The following is a 27902-nucleotide window of genomic DNA, read 5'->3' as shown; positions in this document are numbered from 1 at the left end:
TTCACTGTAATACCGAGGTTGTCATGACTATGCCAAAGATGTGTCTAGCCCAGAACTCATACTACATCCTCATCCGAAGTCTTCTTTGCTCCATTCATCCGAGTTTTAGCTTGACTGTGCCTTCAACTTCACAGGTATGTCAAGAGCAAGTTCTAGTTCAGAACCTATGTCAATGTTGCGTCCTCATCAAAGACAATCCATACATCTGAGATCTATCCATCACTGCACCTAACAAGTATGTCGAGATCATCCATCTGAGATCTACACCTTCTATTCATACGTATGCTGAGATTAGGGTCATTGCTCCATCCAACAGAGGTATGCACCTTCATAGGTATGCCGAGATGAGATCGGCCTAGGTTCTTCTGCTCCTTATACCCATCCGAGGAAGCAGTTGAACTCTAGATCTGTCCACCTTAATGCGGATCTTCTGCTCCTTTAATCACCCGAAAAATTCAGAGATAAATTGCGAGTTCTCTTGTGTAATTTGCGCTGACCCTAAGTGGGTATTTATAGTAGTGTGTGCTCCTATTTGAGCCGACTTATACTTGTGAACCGACGTGTCATTTCCTTGAGCGGACATGACTTCCATTTATGCATTTAATTCATTTTTGGAGCCGACATTAAGATCTCTTCTTTGTTTTGCTTGCAGATTTCGTAGTGCTTGCTCTTGGAGGATTTTTCTTGGTCTTGGAGGGCTGCTTTAACATCAATACATTTTACATAGGCTCTTAAGAGAGCTTCTCTACACATGACATGACTCTTTGACATAGTAATAAAATCCTAAAGACATCAAGAAGAAGTCTTTTACCTAGTGACACTTCTTGCTCATGAAACCCATGTAGCAAGGCATACAAAAATAATTTATTCTCTTTATTACATCATTTACAAAGATCATGTCATCATGAAGACCAAACCTAGTTACATTTTTTTCAACACTCCCTCTTAACTAGGGAGGTATTCATAATGGTACTTGGTCATTCTCAATTTGAAGAATTTCTATAAGAAGAATCAAATTTGCAATCCATCTGTTATAGCATCATTTCAACCAACATTGTTTCCATTTAACAAGGCCTTGACTAACAGCTACATCTCTCACTTAGATCAGAGCACAATGTTGGCAAGACCAACGATGATAGACACACATCATCATTGTCTCTCTTAGGGTCATACACACCCGGGTGTTCTTCGAGTATGCCCGACTAGGACTATTCTCATCTTGGATTCCCAGCCCTCAAGAATATCGGTCCTCTTGCCCACTCTTGTCTTGGATGCCCTACCACATCCTCAAAGAGTGTCAGATGCCAAATGATTACACAATCCTCCATTCTTTCTTCCAAATTGAAGACAAGAATGTCGTGTCTAACTCTCCCTCTTAACCATGGACGAGTTCCAAGTTTCTCTTCACTCAGAAACTTGCTCGAGTTCCTTTACTCATAAGAACCTCCCAGAGCTCCCTCTTACTCAGGGACTCTATCATCAATGCTTTATAGGGCCTTCTAGTTCACTGATGATCCAAGACTTCAATGTCATCAATTTTCTCCACACGTAGGGTTCAGCCATCCATTACTTTCCTCTGTCATGTCATCTCAAAAAGTATCATCCTTGGCTTTACATCTAGGACTTCCCTCGTAGGGCCATCTATCTTCACCTTTTTCTTCAACGATGGTTCACAAGGTACATAGTTGTGACATCCTTCACAACTCTCCTTACCTTGGCCCTGCACACATACCCAGAATTTTCCAAGAGGCTAGACACCAAAAACAAATCACATGTTACCTTTTGGTGATGGCCTTTTTCCAGTGACATCTCCTTGTAGGTATCAACAACTTGTATACATGTTGACACATCTCCCAATGATGTATGTTGTCAAGGATCTTCATCTTTTCAGACATCCATCAAAGTCTTCACATCATTCCGAGAGATTTCCTGGTCAAGTCTTCCTGATCCTCTGGATGTTGATTGCCTTCATCATGGTTGCATAATTCACGATCTCTTCCATCCTCATATCTTTCATTCCCAGGAGCTTTCAATCAGAGTTCTTCAATTGTGATCAACTACCTCATACTTTATATGAAGACATATTGTGTTGATTTCATCTAGTGTGACTTAAGTCCTTCAGCATCCTTTCAGAGGAGGAGATCTTTTCGCTTTTGATCATGCTCGATCCATGTTACCTAGAACCATATGACATGACATTACAATATTAATCAAATACAAGCATACATACCTCATTATTCCTTCAAACTTCTCTTAGCAGCTTTCTTGATTGAATGGATCTTCAATCGCTTGATCTGCTTCATCATGTCATTCGTCCTTCATCTCATGATTTCCATAAGTTGGAATTCCTGATGAAGCTCTTGCTGCCTTCCCAGACTAGGGGATCCTCCACTGAGGTTTCTATCAGAGACTTCTTCATTTCCTTTGATATTCAATGAGATTCCCAAGAGCTATGTTCTTCATGATTCATACAAGCTCTTGTTTTCATGATGCCACGATGCATCTTCTTACCATGATCATATCTGCAAGGAATTCTAATAGGATTCTTTTGAGAGGTACACCATCTCATTCATAATGGAGATCTATTACTCCCTCTTTCCCTGATCCTTTCTTCAGCTTCCTCCATCCTTTAGGTAATCTTTCCATAGTACTATCTTGTCAACCTTTCCTTTGCACATATTTGAGTCTTTTGTCTTTCTCTATTCAACATAGAGACCACAAACTATTGATCAAGGTAACCTTCTTATTCATGGACATTTGTTACCTTGCTTATCAATATCAATATGAATGATGATTATTTTCTCATCATTTTTCCAGATCTCGTAACTGAGATCTCATGAAGATATATCTTCATTCTTCTTTACTACATTTCAGATAATATACCCTCTAGCATTTCATGTATCCTTCTTATGTCTCCATCCTTACTTTATAGAACCTTAAGAGTTCTCATGACTTTAAAGGAGACCTTGATGTACTGACTTCTCTAAGGATAATGACAATCCTTCTCATTCCATGCAAGACCCTTGATGACCCATCCAATATAGGTCTTCTTGCAATCATGAAGTCATAAAACCAAATTTGATTATAAAATGAAAAGGTACTTACTTGATTGTGAAGATGAAGTCTTCACCTTGATCATGTTGGCAGTAGTTGGAGTAGATGTTTTGATGCTTCTTGATAGGAAGATTGCCTTCCAACAAACTGTTGATACATATCGAATTGAAGTTGCTTGCCATGATGCATAGCGATCCATTAGATAGTACAGCTTCTGATTTGAGTATTGTCCATATGCACTCCTATATATGCCTTTGAATCAAGTTCCCCTTGAGATCTGATATCTTAAGTATTCAAACTGAGATACTGAGATGTTGTAGATGAACTTGTAAAAACTGTTGTCACATACCCTGAGATCTGAAGACTATTGACATCCGAAACCCTTGTTGTTGTAGACTGATCTCTGATCTAGGGTTTGATCATGACTAGGGTTTGATTTGCCATCCTTGAGCTTGCTAGAATCTTGATTCTTGTATGTCTCTTTTCTTCCCTTTCTTTGACTAATGAACCTACCCTCGAGTACCATGTTGAAGAATCTAGGGCATTTAGAAATTACAATGATTCTTCTAATGCATGATAATAATTTGTGAAGTATTTATACAATTTATCTTACCTTAATGTTTCCTTCATTATTAGTGTGTATATGTTAGCTTCATCAAACTGCTATCAAAACAAAAGAGACAAGAACACAAATATTTGGCTTTCTGCCAGGGCCAAAACCTCTCCCTCTTGGAGAGAAAAAACCATGCAAAATTCTTCTTATAGAGATTCCAATGCATATCTGAACAAGGGTTGCTAGAATCTTGATTCTTGTATGTCTCTTTTCTGCCCTTTCTTTGACCGCTGAACCTACCCTCGGATACCATATTGAAGAATCTAGGGCATTTAGAAATTACAATGATTCTTCTAATGCATGATAACAATTTGTATGTCTCTTTTCTGCCACTCCAAGACCAAGACATCAATCCTACTCCTCGAGCATTGTTGAGATCATCATGATTATTGTTGCTATACTTAGGTTACTGCTGCACCTTCACTTGTTGCTCCTTCACTTGAGATCTTCATTAAGATCGCCATTATTGTAGTACTGAGATCTTTACATCAAATCCATCGAGATCATTGTTATGTAAAAAATTAGTTAGTTTAGGTTTATTATTTAATTTTAGGTTAAATTAGACGAAAGGGCACGATCATAAGATCATGCCCTTTCCTCAAAGGGTGCCCATGGCGATATATAAGCCAAGAACCCCGATGTAAACAGGCATCATCTGTCAATTCATTTATTAATAAAATATTTCTATATAAATTTCTGTCTATCATGAAGTTTTTCGCTTCATTGGTATCAGAGCAAGTTTGATTGCTGGCTTCTTGCTGCATACGACCTCCGATTCTCCTCAACCCTGCGTCTCTGCTCCTGACCGCTGGCCACCTGCTCGTGATCACCACTGCATCAGCATACCCTTCATCGTCCGCTGTCCAATTACTATCCGCAAACCCCGCTCACTGTTGCGTCTGTCCGCAACACCTCCAACCCCCGTCTGTTGTTTTTTCCACCACTCTCCGCTGCATAAGCCACCAAACCCCTATCCGCTCTCTTCCGTTGTCCCTATCCATCCACTCATCGTGTAGTTGCCACCGTCCGCTATACGACAACCTGCTACTGCCCAGACTTACCGGTTGCGTGGAATAAACATCTGCAGTGAGTCGAAGTGTTATCTGCCACAAGGATTCTATTGAGCAGACATGACGGTCAGCAAAGACGTGAAATAGTTTTAACATGAAATATACATAACGCTTATATAACGTTAATTTATATATAACATATATATAATTATAACATATATATATAGATATATAGATATATATATATATATAATTTAATTAATTAAAAGTTATATATATATATAAAGTTAATTTAATTAATTAAATTTATTTTAATTAATTAAATTTAAATAAATAAATAAAACAACTTATATCATATAATTAAATTAATTAATTTAATTTAATTATTAAAATAAATAAATTAAACTAAATTAAAAAATAAATTTATTTATTTAAGCTTGCAGATAAATACATGCCCCCGCAAACCCGCTCGATGTCGACAATGATAATGGCAGATTTCCAAAAAAAATTGTTGGACTCAGAGCATAAGATAAATAACAACCACGACGAGGTCAGTAAAAGATTAAATGAATTCCAGATCAAGCTTGAGGAACAAGCTGACAATATCAAAAATCAGGCTGACGAAATCAAAAGTCTTCAAGATACGACAAATCGAATAGAATTAAAGATGGAAAATTACCATGTCCAAACAGAAGCAGACATCAGAGGCTTTAACAATGCTGAAAATTCTGTGTAAAAGGGCGAATTGTACACCCGAACAACTACTAAAAGAAAATGAAGAGAATCAAGAACACATCTCATCAGATTCAACAAAGTCAACAGACTCTCATGAAAAAGTTGAATCCCAAAAAAAATCAGTGACACCCCACCAAGAAGTGAGTAACGCAACCCTTACAAACAAGCAACTCTAGGATACCTTTACTAATCAACACCAATGTTTTAAAACTCCGACTCCGACTCCGACTCGGCCGAGGATCGACTCCAACTCCGACTCCGAAACGGTAATGACTCGGCCGGCTCGATTTCAATGACTCGGTCGTTGTAAAAAATACATTAAATATTTATTTTTTTTATTAAAAAACATAATTTTAAATATTTTAAAGATTTTCATTCATGTTTCCAAACACACAGCATTATAATATAGATGGAAGACAACATATGATCAAAGTAGGCTCATGAACCAATCCACTATATCAAAATGGTACCCAATGGCAATACATAGTCAACTGTCATACATGATCAAAGACTCAAAACAAAATACAAATAACCAAGGAGGCTAGAAATGGCCTCTACAACAAAAGTAAACTGTGATGGTGACCAGACTGCAATACTAGTACTACTGGGCCACTGGCTAGTAGCTACTGCCAGAGGAGCCAAGATCATCTCGACCAATCTCTGGATCATCATCATCAGAGTCAGACAAGGGGCCCCATGGCTCCTCCTCATCATCATCGTCTCCAACTGCAACTGTAGAAGTGGTGCCAGTACCACTAGCAGGCTGTGCAGCAGATGCAAGCTGAGATAGAGTAGATATGCGGCTGCGCTTCTGTCGTGGCTGAGCAGAGGAAGCACCTACAACTGGAGTCCTTGCTGGCTGTGAGACTGAGGCTGGTGGATTGGGATCTGCATTCAACTGAACAGGCTGAAGTTGAACAACATGTTCAAGTTCAACTGATGTCTCCATATCTATATCTACATCAAGATCCTCATCAGGATCAAACTCTGGTGGACGACTCTCCACTACCCAATCTGATGTTGGATCAATGTCTTCCAACACAATGGGATCCGAATCAGGTCTTTTGTTCAACAATTGGTTTCGTCTGAGCCGAAGGTTGTATTGGACAAAAACTAGATCATTCAACCGTTTTTGATCCAAACGGTTTCTCTTCTTTGTGTGAATCCTCTCAAAGACAGACCAATTGCGCTCACACCCAGATGCACTGCAAGTTTGACTCAAAATACGAATTGCAAACCTTTGCAATTCAGGGCACTAGCCACCAAAGGCCTCCCACCATTGTGCTGCAAAAAACATAGGAGTGTAATGAATTATGAGTTAGATGAAGGCTGAAGCTCAACAAAATTACAAATTATATCTAACTTTCAAATTATAAATGATTTAACAAACTTTAATAAAAAAAGTAAAACCATTAAGAAATTGAAAATTGAAATTTTTGTTTACCTGGCTCATCTGCTTCTCTTGCAATCTTTGCTAGGTTCTTCCCAAAGGTACCTGTTGCATTGCTGAAGGATGTGACCTGTCGATGTATCTCCAGCTGATCAGACTTCGATGGGATCATGTGTTCAATGCAATCAACCAGTCCATCTCTGACCTCCCCCCTCAAAGCTCCTGACACCTTAGCTTTATAATGATACCGTGGGTTCAAAAAATACCCAGCTGCATGTATAGGGCGATGGAGTTGATTGTTCCATCTTTCATCAATGATTGCCCAAATGGGCCCATACTTTGCCACTCTATCCTTGTATGTTGTCTTTATTTGCTCCTTTGCTTGATCCATAGCCTCATAAATGAAGCCCATAGCCAACCTTTCCCCATCCACCAACCGCAACACCTTAACTAGTGGCTCAGCAAGCTTCACAATCTCTGCTGCCTTTCTCCAAAAAGTTTCTTCATGGACTTTCCTTTTCAATTCTTTGCCTTCTGGTTTGTTAGACCAATTGCTTTGATTCCATTCATCACTGGAAAACATCTTTTGCAAGTTTCTATGTTGGGAAAGCATAGATTGCAATGTCAAAAAATGTGTAGCAAATCTAGTGATGGCAGGCCTAATAATATCCTTGCCTCCAGTGTGTTTCCTCATGAGACTCAAAACCAGTGTATGATTGTAGATAAATTTTGTTATGCTTTTGGCATGATCTACAGTGTTTTTGACCCAATCTAATTTTCCAATATCCTCAAGCATGAGGTCTATGCAATGTGCAGCGCATGGGGTCCAAAAGATGGTCTTGTGTTTTTCCTCTAAATGTTTACCAGCAAGAACATAGTTAGAGGCATTATCTGTGATGATTTGAACAACATTAGCCACCCCCACCTCCTAAACAACCTGATCCAATAGCTGAAACAACAAGTGGCCATCTTTTACCTTATCAGATGCATCAACTGATTTTAAAAACATGGTTCCTTGTGGGCAGAAGACAAGAAAGTTTATGATGGTACGGTTTCTTTGATCAGTCCATCCATCTGACATGATGGTACACCCTGTTCTTGCCCATGAGTCCCTGAACTCTTGCAAATACTCATTAATGGATTGAATTTCTTTCTGCAAACGAAACCCCCTTAGCTCATGCATAGTAGGGCCTTTGAAGCCTTTTCCAGCCAGTGTTTTTAAAACCGGAACCGGTGACCGGACCGGTCCACCTAATGAACCGGTTTACCGACCGGAACCGGTCTAACCGGGACTAGTTTGGTCTAAACGAACCGGTTTTTAAAAAATACATTAAATAATTAATTTTTAATGAAACAAAACTATTTTTAAGATGTAAAACCATGATTCCAAGCCAATAGAGACAAAATATGCAAAGTTTGCTCATTTATATACCATGCAAAGGTGAATATATCAAAATGGCACCGAGTGCAATACATATCATCGACAAAATAGAAAAATACATAAGAAATGAGGCTCTAAATGGCCTATAAAGTCCAAAAACAATGCTGCAAGCTATGAGGCCATTGGCCTACTACAAGTCTACAGTGTACACATGATCAATCATCAAGTCCATCACCACTACTAGACACAGGATAATCATCAGGGGCTACATAGACATCATCTGGTTCAGAGTCTGAGGATGCCTCTGCCTCATCTGCAACATCAGTATCAATGCCACCAATGACAATAGAAGTGGACCTAATGGAAGCACGAGTTTTTCGACCTGCACGACTAGTGCCTTCCATTGGTTCCTTGCCTTTCCTTGATGCCGCTACTGATCCTGGTTCTGATGCCGCCACATAATCTGCCTCATCCTCCGCTAAAGCCATGTCGATATCAAAATCAGCCTCAAACACAGGATCTTCAGTCTCCTCCACCCATTCTGATGTTGGATCAATATCGTCCAACACAATGGGATCTAGATCAGGTGATTTGCTCATCATTTGGTTCCTCCTCAGTCGAAGGTTGTATTGCACAAAAACAAGATCATTTAACCGTTTTTGTTCCAAACGGTTTCTCTTCTTCGTGTGTATACGCTCAAAAACAGACCAATTGCGCTCACAACCTGAAGCACTGCAAGTTTGACTGAGGACTCTAATTGCAAACCTTTGCAATTGAGGACACTGGCCACCAAATGACTCCCACCAATGTGCTGCAAAGAAAAAGACAATAATTAGTAACTTAGTTTATAATTTGAATTGTAAAGAACGTAAACAATTTTAACTTGAAATGAAAAACAAAATGGAAATTGGAATTGCTTACCTGGTTGGTCCACATCTCTTGCCATCTTTGCCAAGTTTTTGCCAAAAGTACCACTTGCTTGATTGAAAATAGTAAGCTGTCTATGTATATCCAACTGGTCTACATGGTTAGGGACCATGCGCTCCAAGCAATCAATCAATCCAGCTCTGACCTCCCCATCATGCTGATCTCCTAGCCGATTTTTATAGTGATACCTTGGGTTCAAAAAATACCCGGCTGCATGTATAGGACGATGGAGTTGATTGTTCCATCTGTTATCAATGATCTCCCATATACGGCCATATTTAGCTAACCTGTCATTGTAAGCTGCCCGTATCTGCTCCTTTGCCTGATCCATAGCTTCATAAATGTAGCCCATGGCCAATCTTTCCCCATCCACCAACCTTAGCACCTTAACAAGGGGCTCGGTAATTTTCACAAGCTCTACAGACCTTTTCCAAAAATAAGTGTCTAACACTTTCTTTTTGGTGTCTTTTCCATCTGGTCTACGAGCCCACCGAGATTCAGACCATTCATCAGAGGAAAACATTTTCTGCAAGTTTCTATGTTGACCATTGAGACATTGCAACGTGAGGAAGTGAGTTGCAAATCTCGTAATTGCAGGCCTAACAAGCTCTTTGCCTCCAGTGTGTTTCCTCATTAGGCTAAATACCCATGAGTGGTTGTAAATGTATTTTGTAATGCACTTGGCATGCTCTACAGTGTTTTTTACCCACTCCACCTTGCCTATATCCTCAAGCATGAGGTCTATGCAATGTGCAGCACATGGAGTCCAAAATATGGTGTTATATTTGGCCTCAAGCATCTTTCCAGCAAGAACATAGTTTGAGGCATTATCAGTGATGACCTGCACAACATGCTGCTCCCCAACTTCCTGAATAATGTTATCCAAAAGCTCAAATAGAAGGCTTGCATCCTTTACCCTATCAGATGCATCAACTGATTTCAAAAACATGGTTCCTTGAGGGCAAGAAACAAGGAAATTAATGATAGTGCGGTTCTTTCCATCGGTCCATCCATCTGACATAATGGAACAACCTGTTTTGACCCATGACTCTCTAAACTCAGCCAAATACTCATCAATGGAAGATATCTCTTTTTGCAAAAGAGCTCCCCTCAAGTCATGCATACTAGGGCCTTTGAAGCCCTTTCCTGCAGCTATAACAGAGTCCCACATAGCTTGGTAATAAGGTGAGCGAGCAGCATTAAATGGGATATCTGAATCATACCACCATCTAGCAATGTATTGGTGAGAAGTTTCTTTGCATTGTTTTTTCCAATGCTGATCCAAAGTGGGTTGAGAACTTGGCTGGGAGGAAGTGGGATTAGATTTAGAAGAGGCAATGTTGGCAGAAGATGAGAAATAACTTTGGATGTTTGGTCTCTTTGCTCCTTTTGATGGTTGGCCAACTCCAACAGAAGTGAACATAGTGAAAGGGGTCATTGGTGGAAGGGATAGAAGTGGAGTCTTGAATCTCATAATCATCATACCCACTCTCTTTCATAAGATTCATGGCTTCCATTAATTCCCTCTTCCTTGCAATTTCATCTTGGATGGCCTTCTCCCTAGCCTTATCCTCATAAAATTTTTCAAGCTTGGCAATGTATTCTGCCCTAATAGGACCTAACAGTTCTTTTGGTGCATCACATGGCTTTACTTGGCCTCTTACCCCAGCCAAGTGTTGTTTCAACCTAAGAATACCCCCACCTCCAATAGATTTATGGCATAATTTGCATATCATTTTTCCCTCAATTACATCACAATGAACCCATGCACTGTCCTTTCCTTTTGGAGCCATGTTTGCTTGAAATAATAACAATTTGCAAAGAAATCTGCCATTTAAAAAAAAATTGCAGCTAAGGAACATGGAAAACCAATGATAAATGTAGGAAAAAAAATGCACATGCAAGCTACAAAAATTGATAGCATAGAGCTAGAGAGTTCATAGGCTTAGCATAGATGATAGATCATTGAAGTGAGAAGTTTATAGCACAAAAAAAATAATTCATGGACAGCAGACCCAAATGAGGAATTATCAAGTGCAAATCCTTACCTGGAAATGCAAAGTAGCTCCCTTAGCCTCCTCTTGATGATGGCAACTCCACTGACAGCTACACACTATCTCCAAAATAGCTCCAACTCCAACTCCAAGATGACTACTTCAGCAAAAACTCCACACTCTCCAAGCTCACAAACAAACTCACAAACACTCACAAACACTCCAAATCAGTTGTGTGAGACAAATGAGAGTGAGAGGGGTGTCTTATAGCAAGTGTGAGGGTGTTTTTGGAGGGAAAATCCCTTTCCCTCACCCCCAAAACCGCCCTCAGTTCCAAAAAACCGCTGCGCTTTTTGCTTGACCGGCGGCCTGTCCATAAACCGGCCGGTTCCGCCCTAAACCGGCCGGTTTTTACCGGTTAGGGCAATTTTCCGGGCAAAGGGTGCTGTAAACCGGGTTTTTTCACCGGTTCTGACCGGTGAGCCTCCCAACCGGCCGGTTAGGCCGGTAACCGGTTGGACCGGAACGGTTTTTAAAACTATGTTTCCAGCAGCATGTATGGCATCAAACATAGGCTCATAATATGGTGAACGAGCAGCATTAAAGGGGATATCAGCATCATACCACCATCTAGCTATGTATTCACAAGCAGTCTCCCTCAATTCTTTCTTCCAATGGTCATCTAAAGTGGGCTGAATTTGACCTTTACTAACTTCAGGACCATGTGCATCTGATGGAGAGGAGGGAGTGAAATAACTTTTGATAGTCACATCACCCTTTTTCATTGACATTCTACCCTTTCCCTTATCTTGAACAGAACCAAAAGAGGGAGGAACATAACGGAAAGGGTTGGATGCCTCAGTTTGAGGGATAGAGGAAGAACCCTCAAAATCATAGTGGGGGTTGGTAGCCATCATTTTTTGTATCTCCCTCTTCCTCCCAATTTCAGCCTGTATCTCTTTTTGCCTAGCCTTATCTTCTTTAAATTTCTCAAAGCTGGCCAACAAATTCTTTCTAATCTCCCCAATTTCTGGTGAGGTACATGGGGTAATTTGGCCTCTAATCCCTGCTAAGTGTTGTTTCAGCCTATTAATGCCCCCAGGACCTTCCTTAATTTTCCTATGGCAAAATTTGCAATGCATTTGACTATCAACCATTTCAACATATGCCCAAGCAGGATCTTTTGCTCTAGGTGCCATTTTTTGACTAGGAAAACAATCTGAAAATGAAAAAAAAAAAAAAAAAGTTCATTCAATGTTCATTTATTTGACAAAAAACACTCTCTAAGCTTTCTTGATATGCACCTAAAATTTACTAAGCAAAAACAGATTTATAGAGGTGGAAAAAAATACCTCCAGGCACAAACTGCCTCCTCAAGCTTGCTCCAAGAATCAGCTCCTCAATGCTGCTCCAAATGGCTGCCCAAGAAGCTCCTCACTCCAGCTACAATGCTCCTCCAAGACTCCTCACTGCTGCTCCAAAACAAGCTCAAGAACTGCTCACTAATTCTCAAAGAAGACTCTCACTCAAATGCATAAGACTGCTGTGAGTGAATGAGAACATTTGGGTGTCTTAAATAGGGTTTGGGAGGGGGAAATGGACCCCAAAAACATTTAGCAAATTACTATAACACTTTGGAATCCATAAACTGCATTAAACATTTGAAAAAATACCAAAAAAATGAATTTTTTTTATGTTTTTACGCTGCCCAGCCGTCCCCTTGTGACTCGGCCGAGTCATATCGGACCCGGCCGGGTTGACCGAGTCACACATGACTCGGCCGAGTCATGTGTGACTCGGTCAACCGGACCGGTTACTTGGCCGGGTCAGTCCTCAGGCTATTGAAACGGTTCGACTCGGCCGAGTCAGTTTCGAAACGGTCGGTTTGTAAAACAGTGATCAACACCCCTTTTTCGCTCAACCATTAGCAACATACCAATGAAGGGCAAAAGTCGAGATGCCTAAATTCGATGGAAATGAAAAAAACAACGTTGGATGGATAAATAAAGCAGAAGAATACTTTGAGATATATGACATCAATGACGATGACGGAAAGCTTAGGCACGCATCCATGAAAATGGAAGGGGAAGCATATAATTGGTATATGTGGTGGAAAAAGACAACACACGTCATTAGCTAGAGAAAATTTAAGGATGCATTCTTTAAAAAATTCCAAGGTGTAAAAGAAGAAGAGTTCTTTTCAAAACTCATCAAATTACGACAAAAAGTGTGGATGAATACACTCAAGAATGGGAGACCTTAGTAATGCGAGTACCTGGGTTATCAGAATCTCATCTAATTCAATCATATGTCTCGGGACTCAAAACCCATTTACAAGTAGAACTTGAGATGCATGACATTACATCAATAGAAGTAGCAAGACGAAAAGCAAAAACAGCCGAAAAGAAATTCGAACCAATATTTTGGTCAAAAGCGGAAAAAACATATTCAAGACGAAGAATACCCCAGTATGTGGACTCAAATAAATATGTTCCACCACATCATCGTGAGGATGAAAAATCTAATGTGGAAATGCAAAGGATAAAAGAGGGTAAATGTAAACGCTGTGGTGAGAAGTGGAACCCCAAACATAGCTGTGCTAAAGGAAAAGAACCAAAGAACCTATATAATTGTGAAGCAACCAATGATTCAAACAGTGAAGATTATGACATAGAAGAAACAAAAGATGCCCCAGAATTAGATGATGGAAGTATTCCGCAAGTGTCATTATCAGCTATGGCAGGTATATCACAACCTCAGACTTTAAAGTTAAAAGGACACATAAAGAAGAACAACGTAGTGGTTCTCATCGACTCGGGTAGCACACACAATTTTTTAGATGCAATCGTGGCAAAGAGACTCAATATTTTTTCATTTCCCTTACCAAACATGAAAGTGATGGTAGCTAACGGTAAGAAGATTGAAAGGGTGGGAAATGCCATAAGGTCAATTTGCAGATTCAAGACTTTTAATTTAGAGTCTCCGTTCTTCACAATACCGTTAGGAGGAGTAGATGTAGTCTTAGGTATCCAATGGCTACGAACTTTAGGTACTTATGCTGCCAACATCAAGTACAATTTATAAAATTCAAATGGGGAGGTCAGAAGTACAAACTACACAAATTCCAAGTACCAAAAAATCAAGTTGTATCATCATCTCAGATGATGAAGCTGAGTCAAAAAGGAGCACCCGCTTATGTAGTACAATGTCACCAATTAGAAATGTTATCTGCAAATATGACCAGAGAAGAGTCACCAGAGATACAAGATCTGATGCGGAAGCATAAAAAAGTATTTCAAGACCTACCTATGAAGATGCCGCCTAATAGGGAAATTGAGCGTACAATAGAAGTCAAGCCAAGGTCAGATCCCGTCAACATCAAGCCATACCGATACCCACATCACCAAAAAACGAAAATTGAGAGATTAATCCAAGACCTTTTAAAGAGTGGGACCTTGATCATCTTGGAATATCTGATCAAGTGGAAGGACTTACCCGAAGAAGATGCTTTTTGGGACTTACTTTGCTCTACTGAACCATGAAGAAATAATGAAGAAGAAATAACCGAGAGTGAGTTACAAGACCTTGCCACTCTTCACTGACCCAAAGTCAGTCCCAATTGATCCCAGATCAATATCAAACATCCTAGCATAGGGAGTACGGCAGTACATGATGTGTCCATCGGTAGTGCTATGGTCCCTATCCTCATTTCCCAACTCATTGGCCAAATGAGAGGTACTTCCCATGAGTCCCGGATTGCATGGGTAGGATGTGTTAACAGGAGAAGGTGAACCACCTATCCTACTCATATGCCATAGGAGAAAGTGAACCACTCATCCTATGCATATATCAACCATCAAGGGGTATCACAAGGGAAGGTGAACCACTCACCCTGTACACAGCGCACCACTAGGGAAGGTGAACCACTCACCCTATGGTCGCTCATAGCTCCAAGAAGTGCCCCAAGCCCCCCGAAGCTCCCAGAGCTCAATATCCAACTCAAACGGGACCCTCATAAGAGGGTCTTTCCACGACTCCAAGTCTCTCACGGAAGGTTGAGAATTTGACCTTCCCCAAGGGCTTTGTAAGAATATCTGCAACCTGTTTGTCAGTCCCCATGTGATGGAGCCTTATTGCTCCCCGTTGTACCATATCCCGGATAAAGTGGTACCTGATATCAATATAGGTTAAGAATTTGACCTTCCCCAAGGGCTTTGTAAGAATATCTATGACCTATTCATCAGTCCCAATGTGATGGAGCCTTATTGCTCCTCGTTGTACTATATCCCAGATAAAGTGGCACCTGATATCAATATGCTTGGAGCAGTAATGGAACACGGGGTTCTCAGAAAGACGAATCCCACATTGGTTGTCGCAGTAGATCACAGTGGTATCCAGCACATACCTAAACAGCTCACTAAAGAGCTTCTTCAACCAAACAGCTTCACAAGAGTTCATACTCGCAGCAATGTATTTGTTGAAGAATCTAGGGCAATTAGGTGTAGAGTGATTCTTCTTGACTAGATAACAATTTGTGAAGTATTTTTACTTTACTTGTTAGCTTAATCTTCTTCTTATTATTAATGCATGTGTGTGTACTTCATCAAACTGCTACCAAAACCATAAGAATAAGAACACAAGATGTTGGCTCTCTGCCAGGGCCAAAACCTCTCTTCTCTTTAGAGGAAAACCCTTCGGTAAATTTCTCTTATTAAAGCTTCTTATTGATCAATGCCAAACCCTAGACCCTTGACTAGAATATCCTCCAAGCACAAGTCAAGTCCTTTCTCCTTTCTGCAATTTGTTCCCCGACACTTCCTTCTTCCGGCACTTTGTTCTCCAGCACTTCGTCCTCCTCCTTCCAGCACTTCGCTCTTCTTTCAACTATTGGTAAACCTTGTTGAACTTGCTCTAGAAGAGGTACTTATTCTTGGTCTATGATGAGACTCCTTATTCGTGATGATCCCTTCCTTCCTCTTGACCAAATGAGCTTCTTCCTTGAGATGTAAGTACAGACTTAGTATGACTGTCCTATAGCCCTAATTCCTCGCATATGTGCTGGTTTATTTGATGTTGTAGGCTCTTTTATCCTTTGCTTGAGTGCCCTTCTTCTTCGCTTGATTGGGAGGCCTTATAAGCCTAGTTTACTAGCCCCAAATAGTGAGATATATCAGCTGTGAGTTGTTGTCATAACCGCAGAGACAGCCCTCCTTTTCTCGCGCGTGTGGTTGTAGATTGCCATAGAAGTCTTCTTAAGCTCGGTTGTATACCCTTCTTCTTTGCTGCACTTGGAGATCCTTTCCTATCCTTCATTCACCCTTTTCTTGCCTCCTTTTCTTCGCTAATTTCATAGGTATGAATGCGTTGCATTTAGAGGAGTAGACAACCTCTATATATAGAGGATTGTCCCTCCTTTAGGCCAACTTGAGGCCGACTAGAGGACAGTAGGCCGACTTGACATATTTAATCATCATTTTGTTGCTTGAAGGATGTCGTTGCAAGGAGATGACTTTGACTTTGCTTGGAGGTATTCCTTTGATCTTTATACTATTTTATACATAGTGTAACATGCCCTCAAAGGGTCTTACATAAATACATTAACTCTTTGACTTCTTAGAAGCACTTAAACATGTGCTTGACCTACTTTAATGAGCAAGAAACTCGTTGAAAAATATCATAAGAATAATTTCTCTTTTCTTGAATAAATATAAATATCAAAGATACATTTATGAAGACCGAACCTAGTTACACTTTCTTCAACACTCCCTCTTAACTAGGGAGGTATTCATAAATCATTTCAAGGTGTTTGGCTATTTTTCAATCTTGAAGAATTCACATAAGAGAAACCGGATTGGCAATCCATCTGTTATAGCATCATATCAATCAACATTATCATAGTGCAAGGCCTTGACTAATAGCTCCATCTCTCCATGACACCATGAGCTACAATGATGGCGAGACCAATGATTTTAAGACACCTTCATCATTGTCTCTCAAGGTACATACCCACCCGGGTGTTCACTGAGTATGACCTTCTAGGACTATTCTTGTCATGGGTTCCCAGCCTTCAAGGAATATCGATCCTCTTGCCTACTCTTGTCTTGGGTGCCCTACACATCCTCAAAGAGTATTGGATGCCAAATGATTACTTAGTCCTCCGGCCTCCCATTCTTTTTTCCCAAGTGAAGACAAGAATGTTGTGTCTATCACTTCCCCTTAATTGAGGAAGACATGCGCAAGTATCCTCCGACAGGGTACTTGTCCAAGTTCCTTTGAAATTGGGAACTTATTATAACTCCCTCTTAGCTAGGGACTTGTCCATTCATCAACAACTTCTTCTTCGTGGATCCTTCAACTGCTTGATCTTCTTCTTTCCTTCGATGTCATGAAGTCTTGGTTCGAACTTCCTTTCGGTAGGGCCATCCATCGATCACTTTCCTTCCTAGTTTATCATGTCATTGCTTCCTTTGTGGAAAGTGGTATTCTTGTCATATATCAGGATCTCTTGTCATCTGGCTACTCCTTTGTCATCTTGTCTATGCTTCGGAATACTCTTCTCATGGATGCTTTGTTGAACTTGCTTGTTCCCATGCTTCGATCGAGTAGCCTTTCATGATTTCATCCTGTTATTACTTCAACATTAATTTTTGTTGGATGGCTTTCTTCATCATGACATCTTTGTAGAGTAGAATCAGTTATCTGCACCTTTTGTATCTCCAAGGCCTTCATAGGTGTCAAGGGTCTTTCCTTCATTTGTAAGAGTTGTCCTGCCTTCTTTCGGGAGATATCTTCAAAGTATCTTGTCAGATAGTGATTCTTGGTGATCATGGTGTTCTTCACATGCTTGGTCTCTTTCTTCATTTGCTTCTTCTTGGATAGATTGGTCAGCTACCTTCTACCTCTTGAGGGAGCACTTCTTGATTGCTAGTTTCTAGGACTAGTCAGCATTCCTTCTTGCTTCCTAGTCAACAATCTTATACTCCATATGTGAGTATTTTCTTTTGTTGACCTTCATTGCATTGTAGTACATGCCTTCGAGCATGTCATTGGTGAAAGAGATTCTTTCCTACTTGATCATGCTATAGAATTATTCCCATGACTAAATAATATACAAATGATAACATGATTAAACTTTGATGCATACATACCTCATCTTGATTCTCCTTTGATCATCTTAGCTTCATTTGTTTGTCCTTGGCGTGGCCCTTCTTGCTTCATCTTAGCTTGCTTGCATATCATTCTTTTCTTGAATCCCATGAATGGGACTCCCAATGAAACATCTGCTTCTTATTCATGAATCCTCTTTTGAAGATTCCATCATAGGATCTTGAAGACCCTTATCCTGCAAATGTTTCTTTCCTTTTGATGATGGAGCTCTTCTAAGATTCTTATGATCAGTTTTCTTTTGTTGTGGATGAGGTCCTATTCTAGGTATGCTCCTTCTACATGGATATCTTGAGCTATATCTACCATGCTCCTATATTCTAGAAGATATTTCTAACCATGCATTTTGTTCTCATTTATAAATGCTCTTTCTACATGAGTATCTAGAACTCTATGTACTTTGTGTTGCTAGATTCTAGAAGATGTTTCTAGCTATGAAATTTTAGTCTATTCCTACATGCTCCTATCCTACTCAAAACTTTGAAAGAAGACTTTAAGTAAAGAGTTTGACTTAGTCATAGTAAGTACAGACTTGGTATGACTGCCTGTAGCCCTAATTCCTCACATGTGTGGTGGTTTATTTGATGTTGTAGGCTCTTTTCTCCTTCGCTTGAGTGCCCTTCTTCGCTTGATTGGGAGGCCTTATAGGCCTAGTTTACTAGCCCTAAATAGTGAGATATATCAGCTGTGAGTTTTTGTTGTCATAACCGCAAAGACAGCCATCCTTTTCTCGCACGTGTGGTTGTAGCTTGCCCTAGAAACAGTCTTCTTAAGCTCGGTTGTATACCCTTCTTCTTCGCTGCACTTGGAGATCCTTTCTTGTCCTTCGTTCACCCTTTTCTTGCCTCCTTTACTTTGCTAATTTCAGAGATATGAGTGCATTGTATTTAGAGGAGTGGTATATAGAGGATTGTCCCTCCTTTAGGCCAGCGTTAGGCCGACTAGAGGAAAATAGGCCGACTTGACATATTTAATCATCATTTTGCTGCTTGAAGGATGACGTTGCAAGGAGATGACTTTGACTTTGCTTGGAGGTATTCATTTGACCTTTATACTATTTTATACATAGTGTAACATGCCCTCAAAGGGTCTTACATAAATACATCAACTCTTTGACTTCCTAGAAGCACTTAAACATGTGTTGGACCTACTTTAATGAGCAAGAAATTCATTGACAAATATCATAAGAATAATTTATCTTTTCTTGAATAAATACAAATATCAAAGATACATTTATGAAGACCGAACCTAGTTACACTTTCTTCAACAGTATTCAGCCTCGACGATGCTTAAAGCAATTGATTTTTGCTTCCTGCTCATCTAGGATATCGAAGCAGAACCTAGTGAGAAGCAACATCCTGATGTGCTCTTACGATCCACCACACTACCAACCCAGTCAGCATCAAAATGACCATGGAGCCTCAAATTCTTAGTAGTATATCTCAGTCCTTAGGTGATTGTGCCCTAGAGATATATCAACATATTCTTGGCAGCAATCCAATGTATGTGATGAGGATCGACCATAAATTGACTCAATGTATTCACTGCAAAGCATATGTCTGGATGGGAGTTCACCAAGAACATCAGAGCCCCCACGAGTTGACAATACTCAGAAGGATTTCCCAAATTGGGCCCAGCGGCACTTTTGCATAGCTTCTTGAAGTTGAGTTCCATCGAAGTAGTCACAGGCATAGTTTTTAAAACCGTTTTCAAAAACCGGTTACCGGTCAAACCAGCCGGTTAGCAAGGCTGCCGGTCCGAACCGGCCAAAAAACCCGGTTTGACTTGGCATTTCACCTTTTTTTGGCCCTAACCGGTGAAAACCGGCCGGTTTAGGACAAAACCGGCCGGTTTGTATCAAACCGGCCGGTTTGTATCAAACCGGCCGGTTTTGTCCTAAACCGGCCGGTTTTAGGCATGCCCACCGTAAAGTTTAAAAATCATATTTTTAACTGTGTTTCAGGGGTTTTGGGGGGAAACTAAGGGTGTTTCAACCCTAACAATGTTAGCAATTCATGGTAATGTTAAATTCTTAAAGTAAAAGTGACATTTCCTTTAATTTTCATTTTCATCCTTTTACTTAAATTTTTAACATTACCATGAAATGACTCAGGATGTTTGAGAGTGGTTTCGACCTCATTGGATTTCATATGGAGAAACTAGAATTTTAGATTTCACTCAAAATTCAGCAGACTTAATGGTTTTCAGGATTTCATGGTTTGGGGCTAAACAATAAATGCAATCGGAGCTCCAAATGATGAGCAAAACTCCTGATCTAGATGCCATTGTGTTGGACAATATTGATCCAACATCAGAATGGGTGGAGGAGACTGAAGAACCTGTGTTTGAGGCTGATTTTGATATCGACATGGCTTTAGCGAGAGATGATGCAGATTATGTGGTGGCATCAGAACTAGGGTCAATAGCGGCATCAAGGAAAGGCAAAGAACCAATGGAAGGCACTAGTCATGCAGGTCGACCAACTCGTGCTTCCATTAGGTCCACTTCTATTGTCATTGGTGGCATTGATACTGAGGTTGTAGATCAGGCTGAGGCATCCTCAGACTCTGAACCAGATGATGTCTATGTAGCTCCTGATGATGATCCTGTGTCTAGTAGTGGTGATGAACTTGATGATTGATCATGTGTACATTGTAGACTTGTAGTAGGTCAATGGCCTCATAGCTTGCCGCATTGTTTTTGGACTTTATAGGCCATTTAGAGCCTCATTTCTTATGTATTTTGCTATTTTGTCAATGATATGTATTGTACTCGGTGCCATTTTGATATATTCACCTTTACATGGTATATAAATGAGCAAACTTTGCATATTTTGTCTCTATTGGCTTGGAATCATGGTTTTACATCTTAAAAATAGTTTTGTTTCATTAAAAATTAATTATTTAATGTATTTTTTTAACACCGGTTCGTTTAGACCAAACCAGTCCCGGTTAGACCGGTTCCGGTCGGTAAACCGGTTCATTAGGTGGACCGGTCCGGTCACCGGTTCCGGTTTTAAAAACATTGGTCACAGGCTTACAATCCACCATCCCAAATCTTTCAAGTAGCTTCATAATGTATTTTCCTTTAGAAAAGAAAATCTCACTTGGCTTTTGCGAAACCTCCAAGCCTAGGAAGTAGTGCATCAATCCTAGGTCCTTCATCTCGAATTCGAAAGCCAACTCCCTCTTGCATTGATAAATGAGAGGGTTTGCACCTGACAGAAAAAGATCGTCCACATAAAGTACCAACATGAGAGGTCTATCATTTTCAACTTTGAAGTAAAGGTTCGGATCAGCGTCACTTCTCGTAAAACCCAGCGTCATCAAATAGTTGTCGATCCTCTCATACCAAGCCCGGGGAGCTTGCTTCAACCCATAGAGGGCTTTCTTCAACCTGCATACATGTGTCTCTCGATCTTGAACTTCGAACCCCACAGGTTGCTCCACATAGACTTCCTCCTTAAGTGATCCATTCAAGAAGGCAGCCTTGACATCCATTTGATGTAAATTCCATCCTTGAGAGGTAGCAAGGGCAATGATCGAACGGATGGTGATATATCAGGCAACTGGTGCAAATATCTCATCATAGTCCACACCTTCCTTTTGAGAGAAGCCTTGAGCAACAAACCTGGCCTTGAACTTTTCAACACTTCCATTAGTGCCATGCTTGATCTTGTAGAGCCATTTCGAGGTGACAACAAATTTGTCTTTAGGTCTAGGGACCACATCCCAAACATCATTCTTCAAAGTCGACTCATACTCTTCATTCATAGCATCCTTCCAAACTTGGTGCTTCACAGCATTGAATGTCCAGGGCTCAGTTTGAACAATGGTGCTCATGGCAGCTAAGTACCTTTGATACCTATTCAGCTTCTTACTTTCACGAAATGCCCCCCTTGCTGCAATATGTCTCTTGGCATCTTCGAGAGTGTCCCAGAGCCATGAGGGTCTCCTTTTTGAGGAGGAGGGCTCATGGCGAGTTGGATCAATGGGATCCATCGGTCGTTCAGCATCGGGCATCAACTCGTCCTTCAGTTCTTCTTGCTTTCCCATATCTTCTTCTTTGTCCTTCCTTGGAATAGGAATGTCTCTAACCTTCCCAAGGACAGCGTCTTCATCGAAGGTGACATCATGACTTATTTCCACTTCTCTTTGCCCAGGCAAATAGATTCTACATGCCTTTGAAGTTTCATTGTAGCCCACAAATGTTCCTTTCTTCCCAGATGCATCCATTTTGCTTCTCATTTCTTTCGGCACATGAAAACACACGGGGCTACAAAAAATTATAAAATGGGAAACATCAGATTTCTTACCGGTGAAAACTTCTTTGGGAGTTTTGGAGTCCAATGGTTGATGAGGGCATCTATTTTGAACATACACGGTAGTGTTGGCAGCTTCTCCCCATAGGAACTTTGGAAGGCCTTGATCATGAAGCATGGCATGGGTGGCTTCTATAATGGGACAATTCTTCCTTTCAGCAACACAATTTTGCTCGGGAATATATGCGATAGTAATCTCCCTCTTAATGCCAGCTTCTCTACAATAGTCATTGAACTCATTTGATTCATATTCGGTTCCATTATCGGTCCTCAATATTTTGATCTTCTTCCCTGTTTGATTTTCAACCAAGGCTTTGAAAGTGCAGAACCATTTGAACACTTTGTCCTTCTTTTTCAAGAAATAAATCCAAGTTTTGCGAGAGAAGTCATCCACAAAAATAGCATAATACAAATATCCTCCCAAAGATCTCATGGGCAACATACCATATAGATCAGAATGAACCAATTGCAAATGTTAGTAGTTTTACTATCACTTGAGGGGAATGGTCCCCTTGTATGTTTTCCTTCGGCATAACTCTTACAAACACCTTCATGTTCTACTTCAAATTCGGGCATACCTGTCACCATCTTCTTTGCATCGAGTAGAGCCTTATAATGAAGATGAGCAAACCTTCGGTGCCATAATTCGGATTCCAAAGATGTGTCACAAGACATAGCTCCCAGTGGACTTCCTCCAACTTGATATGAGGACAAAAAAGTTAAATTGCATTAATTTAACACTAAAATCCCTAAAATTGACTAACAAGTCTAATAGATCACAATCCTGCCAAAAGATAGCTTTCCATGATGATAAAATATAATAAAAGACTCCATTTTCTCCACATGTGTGGGAAAGGAAGCTCTCCAACATGACGTCATCCTCTTAAAGTGAACATCTCCATCAAGCACAGAGCCAAGTAGGGTCAAAGAATGCTCCTCACTCCAAGATATCTCAACAATGTCAATGGGTGCATCTCCAAGCCATAACTCATCCAAGATGCCATCATCAAAAAGCCCCATGTTATCATCCTAGCATTTGCCGATGTGACGTTGCAACCCTAAGGTATGACATCATCATCAAAAGAAAGCATACCAACCCTCCAAACTATATCAAGTCATCATCATTTGCATTTAGGCTTTGGAGCAAGGAAATTGTTGAGAAATCTAGGGGCAACAAGTGTAGATGATTTCTCTTTCAATGGTAATTGCTTCTGAAGACTTTTACTTTTCTTAATTAGGTTCTTCTTTAGCATTCTTCAATGAATGCTCCTCACTCCAAGATATCTCAACAATATCAATGGGTGCATCTCCAAGCCATAAATCATCCAAGATGCCATCATCAAAAAGCCCCATGTTATCATCCTAGGGTTTGCCTATGTGACGTTGCAACCCTAAGGCATGACATCATCATCAAAAGAAGGCGTACCAACCCTCCAAACTATATCAAGTCATCATCATTTGCATTTGGGCTTTGGAGCAAGGAAATTGTTGAGAAATCTAGGGGCAGCAAGTATAGATGATTTCTCTTCCAATGATAACTGCTTCTGAAGACTTTTACTTTTCTTAATATTGCGTTCTCTTCATCAAACAGCTACCAAAACATAATGAACAAATGAGACAAAGGACACAAGATATAGGCGATCAACCAGGGCCAAAACCTCTCCAGTCTTGAGAGGAAAACCCACAAAATTTTTCTTATAGAAACTTCAATTGACCAATTCCAAAACCTAGACCCTTAACCAACAACCCTTCCAAGATCAAGTCAAACACGGTGAACTTTGACTAAAAATTGTTGCAACTTCTCCTTCTTCTCGACCTCAACCTTGAAATACAAGAGATTCTCCTCCTGAAATATTTGGTTACATTTAGCTTCCTGCAATTCTTGCACGTGTGAGGTAGAATGGTAGTTTAGATCCTTCTTTTTCCTTCGTTGATCAAGGTCCCTTCTCTTCAAGATCTTGGTCTTCAATTTAGTCTATATTGATACCAGAATTCAGTTCCTATAGCATGACAATAGTTTGATCTCCTTTTTGCAATGGATGCCCTAGATTCAGGTTTTACGTGTGAGATATTAACCCAAAAACAATCCTTACAATATGCCTCCTTTTTCTTTGCTTAATCTCCTTCTTCCTTCGTTGATTTCAATAATCTTGGTTGACTGTCTTTTGTGATGCACATCCTCTCAAGGTGGTCAACTAGCCTCCTTTATATAGCCTTCTAGACCTTAAAAATAGATCGCCTTCTAACTGCTTTTAGGTTGACTTGATCTTGGAAGGTTTCTTAACTCAAATAATTTTCTTTTACATAATCTAACTTGCCCAAATGGGTCTTTCATACATGGCAGTGACCTTAATGACTTGTTACAAATCCTAAGAGCTCACAATGGGAGCTTGACCTAAAAATAAATTTCCTTGCGCATGAAGCCCATGCCTCAATATCAATAATAATAAATTTATTTTTCTTATTACATTAAATACATAAAATCATGATTACATTTACCATTATGAAGACCGAACCTAGTTACATATCTCAACACTCCCTCTTAACTAGGGAGGTTTTCATAATTCATACAAGGTATTTAGACATTCTCAATCTGAAGAATTTTCATAAGAAGAGTCAGATTGGTAACCCATCTGTATAGCATCATGTCATCTAGCATTGTTACATAGCAAGGCCTTAACCAACAGCTCTATCTCTCCATAAGATCACAGCACAATGCTAGCGAGACCAATGATTTATCGACAACTTACCATCATCATTGTCTCTCAAGGAGCATACCCCACTCGGGTGTTCATAGGGTATGTCCTTCCAAGGCTACTCTTATCTTGGATTCCCATCCCTCAAAGAATATCGGTCCTCTATGACTACTCTTATCTTGGATGCCCTACCACATCCTCAAAGAGTATCGGATGCCAGATGCTTACCCAATCCTCCATTCTTTCTTCCCAAGTGAAGATAAGAATGATGTGCCTATCTCTCCCTCTCAACTAGGGAGGATATACTGTTAAGTTTAGCTGTGTTCTATGCTTAGAGCAATTTATTTCAATTTTCACAGTTAGCTCAATATCTTTTCCAGATTAGCAATCACATCAGCATTAAAGTAAACTGCAGATAGAACATAAACATAAATCGCAGAAGACAAGCCATGACAAGAGGACACAAGATGTGGCGCTAGCCAGGGACAAACCCCAATGTGGGGAAACCCTTAATCAATTCTTCTTATATGTTCTTCAATAGTTCAGCAAAGAGAGAGAGAGAGATAGTACATTTACAACAGAAGTCAACACTTTGACTTGACAAGATAAGAACATAGATCTTCTCTAAGAAGATGTCTCGTGAGGTAACTGATATGGACTCATGTGATTCCATCACCCTATCATAGTGCTGCACCATGTTGCACCATCATACCATGTCCATCATCATAGAGTTGCACCATGCTGCATCACTATTGAGTTGTACCTCATCATGTTGTACCCATGACGCTGTTCTTCATCATCATGCTACACCCATCATATTGTTGCACCGTATCATCATGTTGCACCTCCTTGTGCTGCATCTTCAAACTATACCTTACTATGCCCATCATGTTGCATCCCCTTGCACTGCATCTTGATACACTTATGCTGCACCTTGACTTATGTTTCACCTTGATACACCATGTTGCACCTTGATACACTTGTGTTGCACACCCTGATACACATATGTTGCAGCTTGATACACTTATGCTGCACACCCTGATACACATATGTTGCACCATAACTTTTGTCATGCTGCCATACTTCCTTAGTCATGCTGTCACACAGCCTTAGCAGCTGCCACACAGTCTTAGTAGCTAGATAGACTATGATCCCACAGTCCTAGGAAACACACAATCCTGATCTGTGTTATAGGAGCTAGGTATGGGTAGCAGTTCCTTTATCTAGATTGCTGATAAGAACCTTTTGTGACAGCACATAGGATCTCCTCATCTGAAGAGACCTCTCTCTTTAATTTGACTGGTCTTTAGGACAGCGGACAAGATGTGCACCTAAAACACAACAATGTCTCTTTCTTACAGCAGATAGGAGGTGTAGAAGACTGTGTTTGTTGTTGTTCCTTACTGTGACTAGTTAGGGCACCCATGTGCTACAACAACCCTCAAACAGTCACCTAAAACATCCCTCAAAAACTGCGGCCTTGTCAAGGGAGGGTCTCCTCCATTTGTGTCACTATTCTGGGTACTTTTCAGCCCAAGAAGCCTCCACGCTATCCCTATTTTAGTTAGGCAAGGCCTGCAGCCTACCACAGGGATTGTTGTCACCTATTAGCCAACCAAACAGTGTCACCCTTACCTTAAAGCTGCCCACAAACAGTCTGCAATTCTCCTTACCTAACTCGGCCTCTTTGTAGCATGGAACAACCCTTCACGCAGTCACCAAGAGGTTCTAACAGCCCTAAACCACCCACGTTGTCCCTACCTTCTTTGCTGGTTAGGGCAGCGAGTTTACTGCCTCTTTTCCAGCGTCTAAGGGTTGTCTCAAACAGCGTATAGATTAGGGCATCTAGGGTATGATAAGACTGTGTTTAGGGTCAGTTGTTAGGCCTCCTTCACCGTGCTAGATCTCCCTTTGAACTGCGGCCAAACCTTCACAAGACCTGCGGCTAGGGCATCCTTCTTTTACAACGAATAGGGTCTCCTTCTAGACCTGTGTTTAGGGCTTCCTCCTCTTAGACTTCTCTTCCACTAAAACCCAAAACAAGTGGAGAGAAATCAAGAGTGAAGTGTGTGTACAAATGACAATCAAGTCACCTCTTTTTATACTAAAACGTTGAGCACATGTGGGGTTTATTTGGTTGTTGGCCGACCTTGACGAATTGTCTTATAACACAAATAAATTCATATAACTCCATGAATACTTTTCAGAATCGGATGATCTTTAGATCAATCCTACACCTCTCGATGAAAGGGATCCAAGAAAAATATCAGCTGCCATAAATAAGATGACCCACATGGAGTTTGGACCTAGTTGTCAATTTTAACATATACCCATTCCAATGAAGGAATGTACCCAAGCTCCCTCTTAACCAGGGACTTGTCCAAGCTCCCTCTTAGCCTAGGGACTTGCTTCCAAGTTTCTTCTTAATCAGAAAATTGCTTCCAGGCTCCCTCTTAACTAGGGACCTGTTTCCAGCAGTAATTCTTTCTTCCATAGGACCTTTTGCTGCTTGTAGTGCCTCCTCCATTCGATGTCATGAATTTCATTTTTAATATTATGGAGCCTTCATCTTTGGGACTTCTTTGTAGGGCATTGGCCATCCATCACTTTCCTTATC

General features: G+C 40.4%; 2 protein-coding genes across 2 annotated transcripts in view; both read right to left on the bottom strand.

Annotated features, from left to right (window-relative positions):
- The window catches only part of LOC149159695 (phosphorelay protein), a 134403-nt gene that overhangs the window by 5311 nt on the left and 101190 nt on the right, over positions 1 to 27902 (bottom strand). The window lies entirely within an intron of this gene.
- Positions 8399 to 9744, bottom strand: LOC149159696 (uncharacterized). The gene is made up of 2 exons (XM_089437596.1): positions 9105 to 9744; positions 8399 to 8994 (listed from the first exon to the last, which is right to left on the bottom strand). The coding sequence occupies exons 1-2, from the start codon at positions 9742 to 9744 to the stop codon at positions 8399 to 8401; spliced, it is 1236 nt and encodes a 411-aa protein (XP_089293722.1).

The sequence above is a fragment of the Pinus tabuliformis genome, chromosome 5_2, assembly GCF_031772625.1.
Source record: "Pinus tabuliformis cultivar Carrire ecotype Pingquan chromosome 5_2, CPIR1, whole genome shotgun sequence".
NCBI lineage: Eukaryota > Viridiplantae > Streptophyta > Pinopsida > Pinales > Pinaceae > Pinus > Pinus tabuliformis.
Note: the sequence above shows the minus strand (reverse complement) of the source record. Positions and strands in the feature narration are given on the sequence as shown.

Bases quoted from the DNA above. Each gene is read 5' to 3' on its own strand.
- LOC149159696 (XM_089437596.1), bottom strand. From the start codon at position 9,744: ATGAGGAAACACACTGGAGGCAAAGAGCTTGTTAGGCCTGCAATTACG. The intron at 8,995-9,104 runs GTAAGCAATTCC...TTTTCTTTGCAG, and splicing joins AAGAGATGTGGACCAACCAG to CACATTGGTGGGAGTCATTT.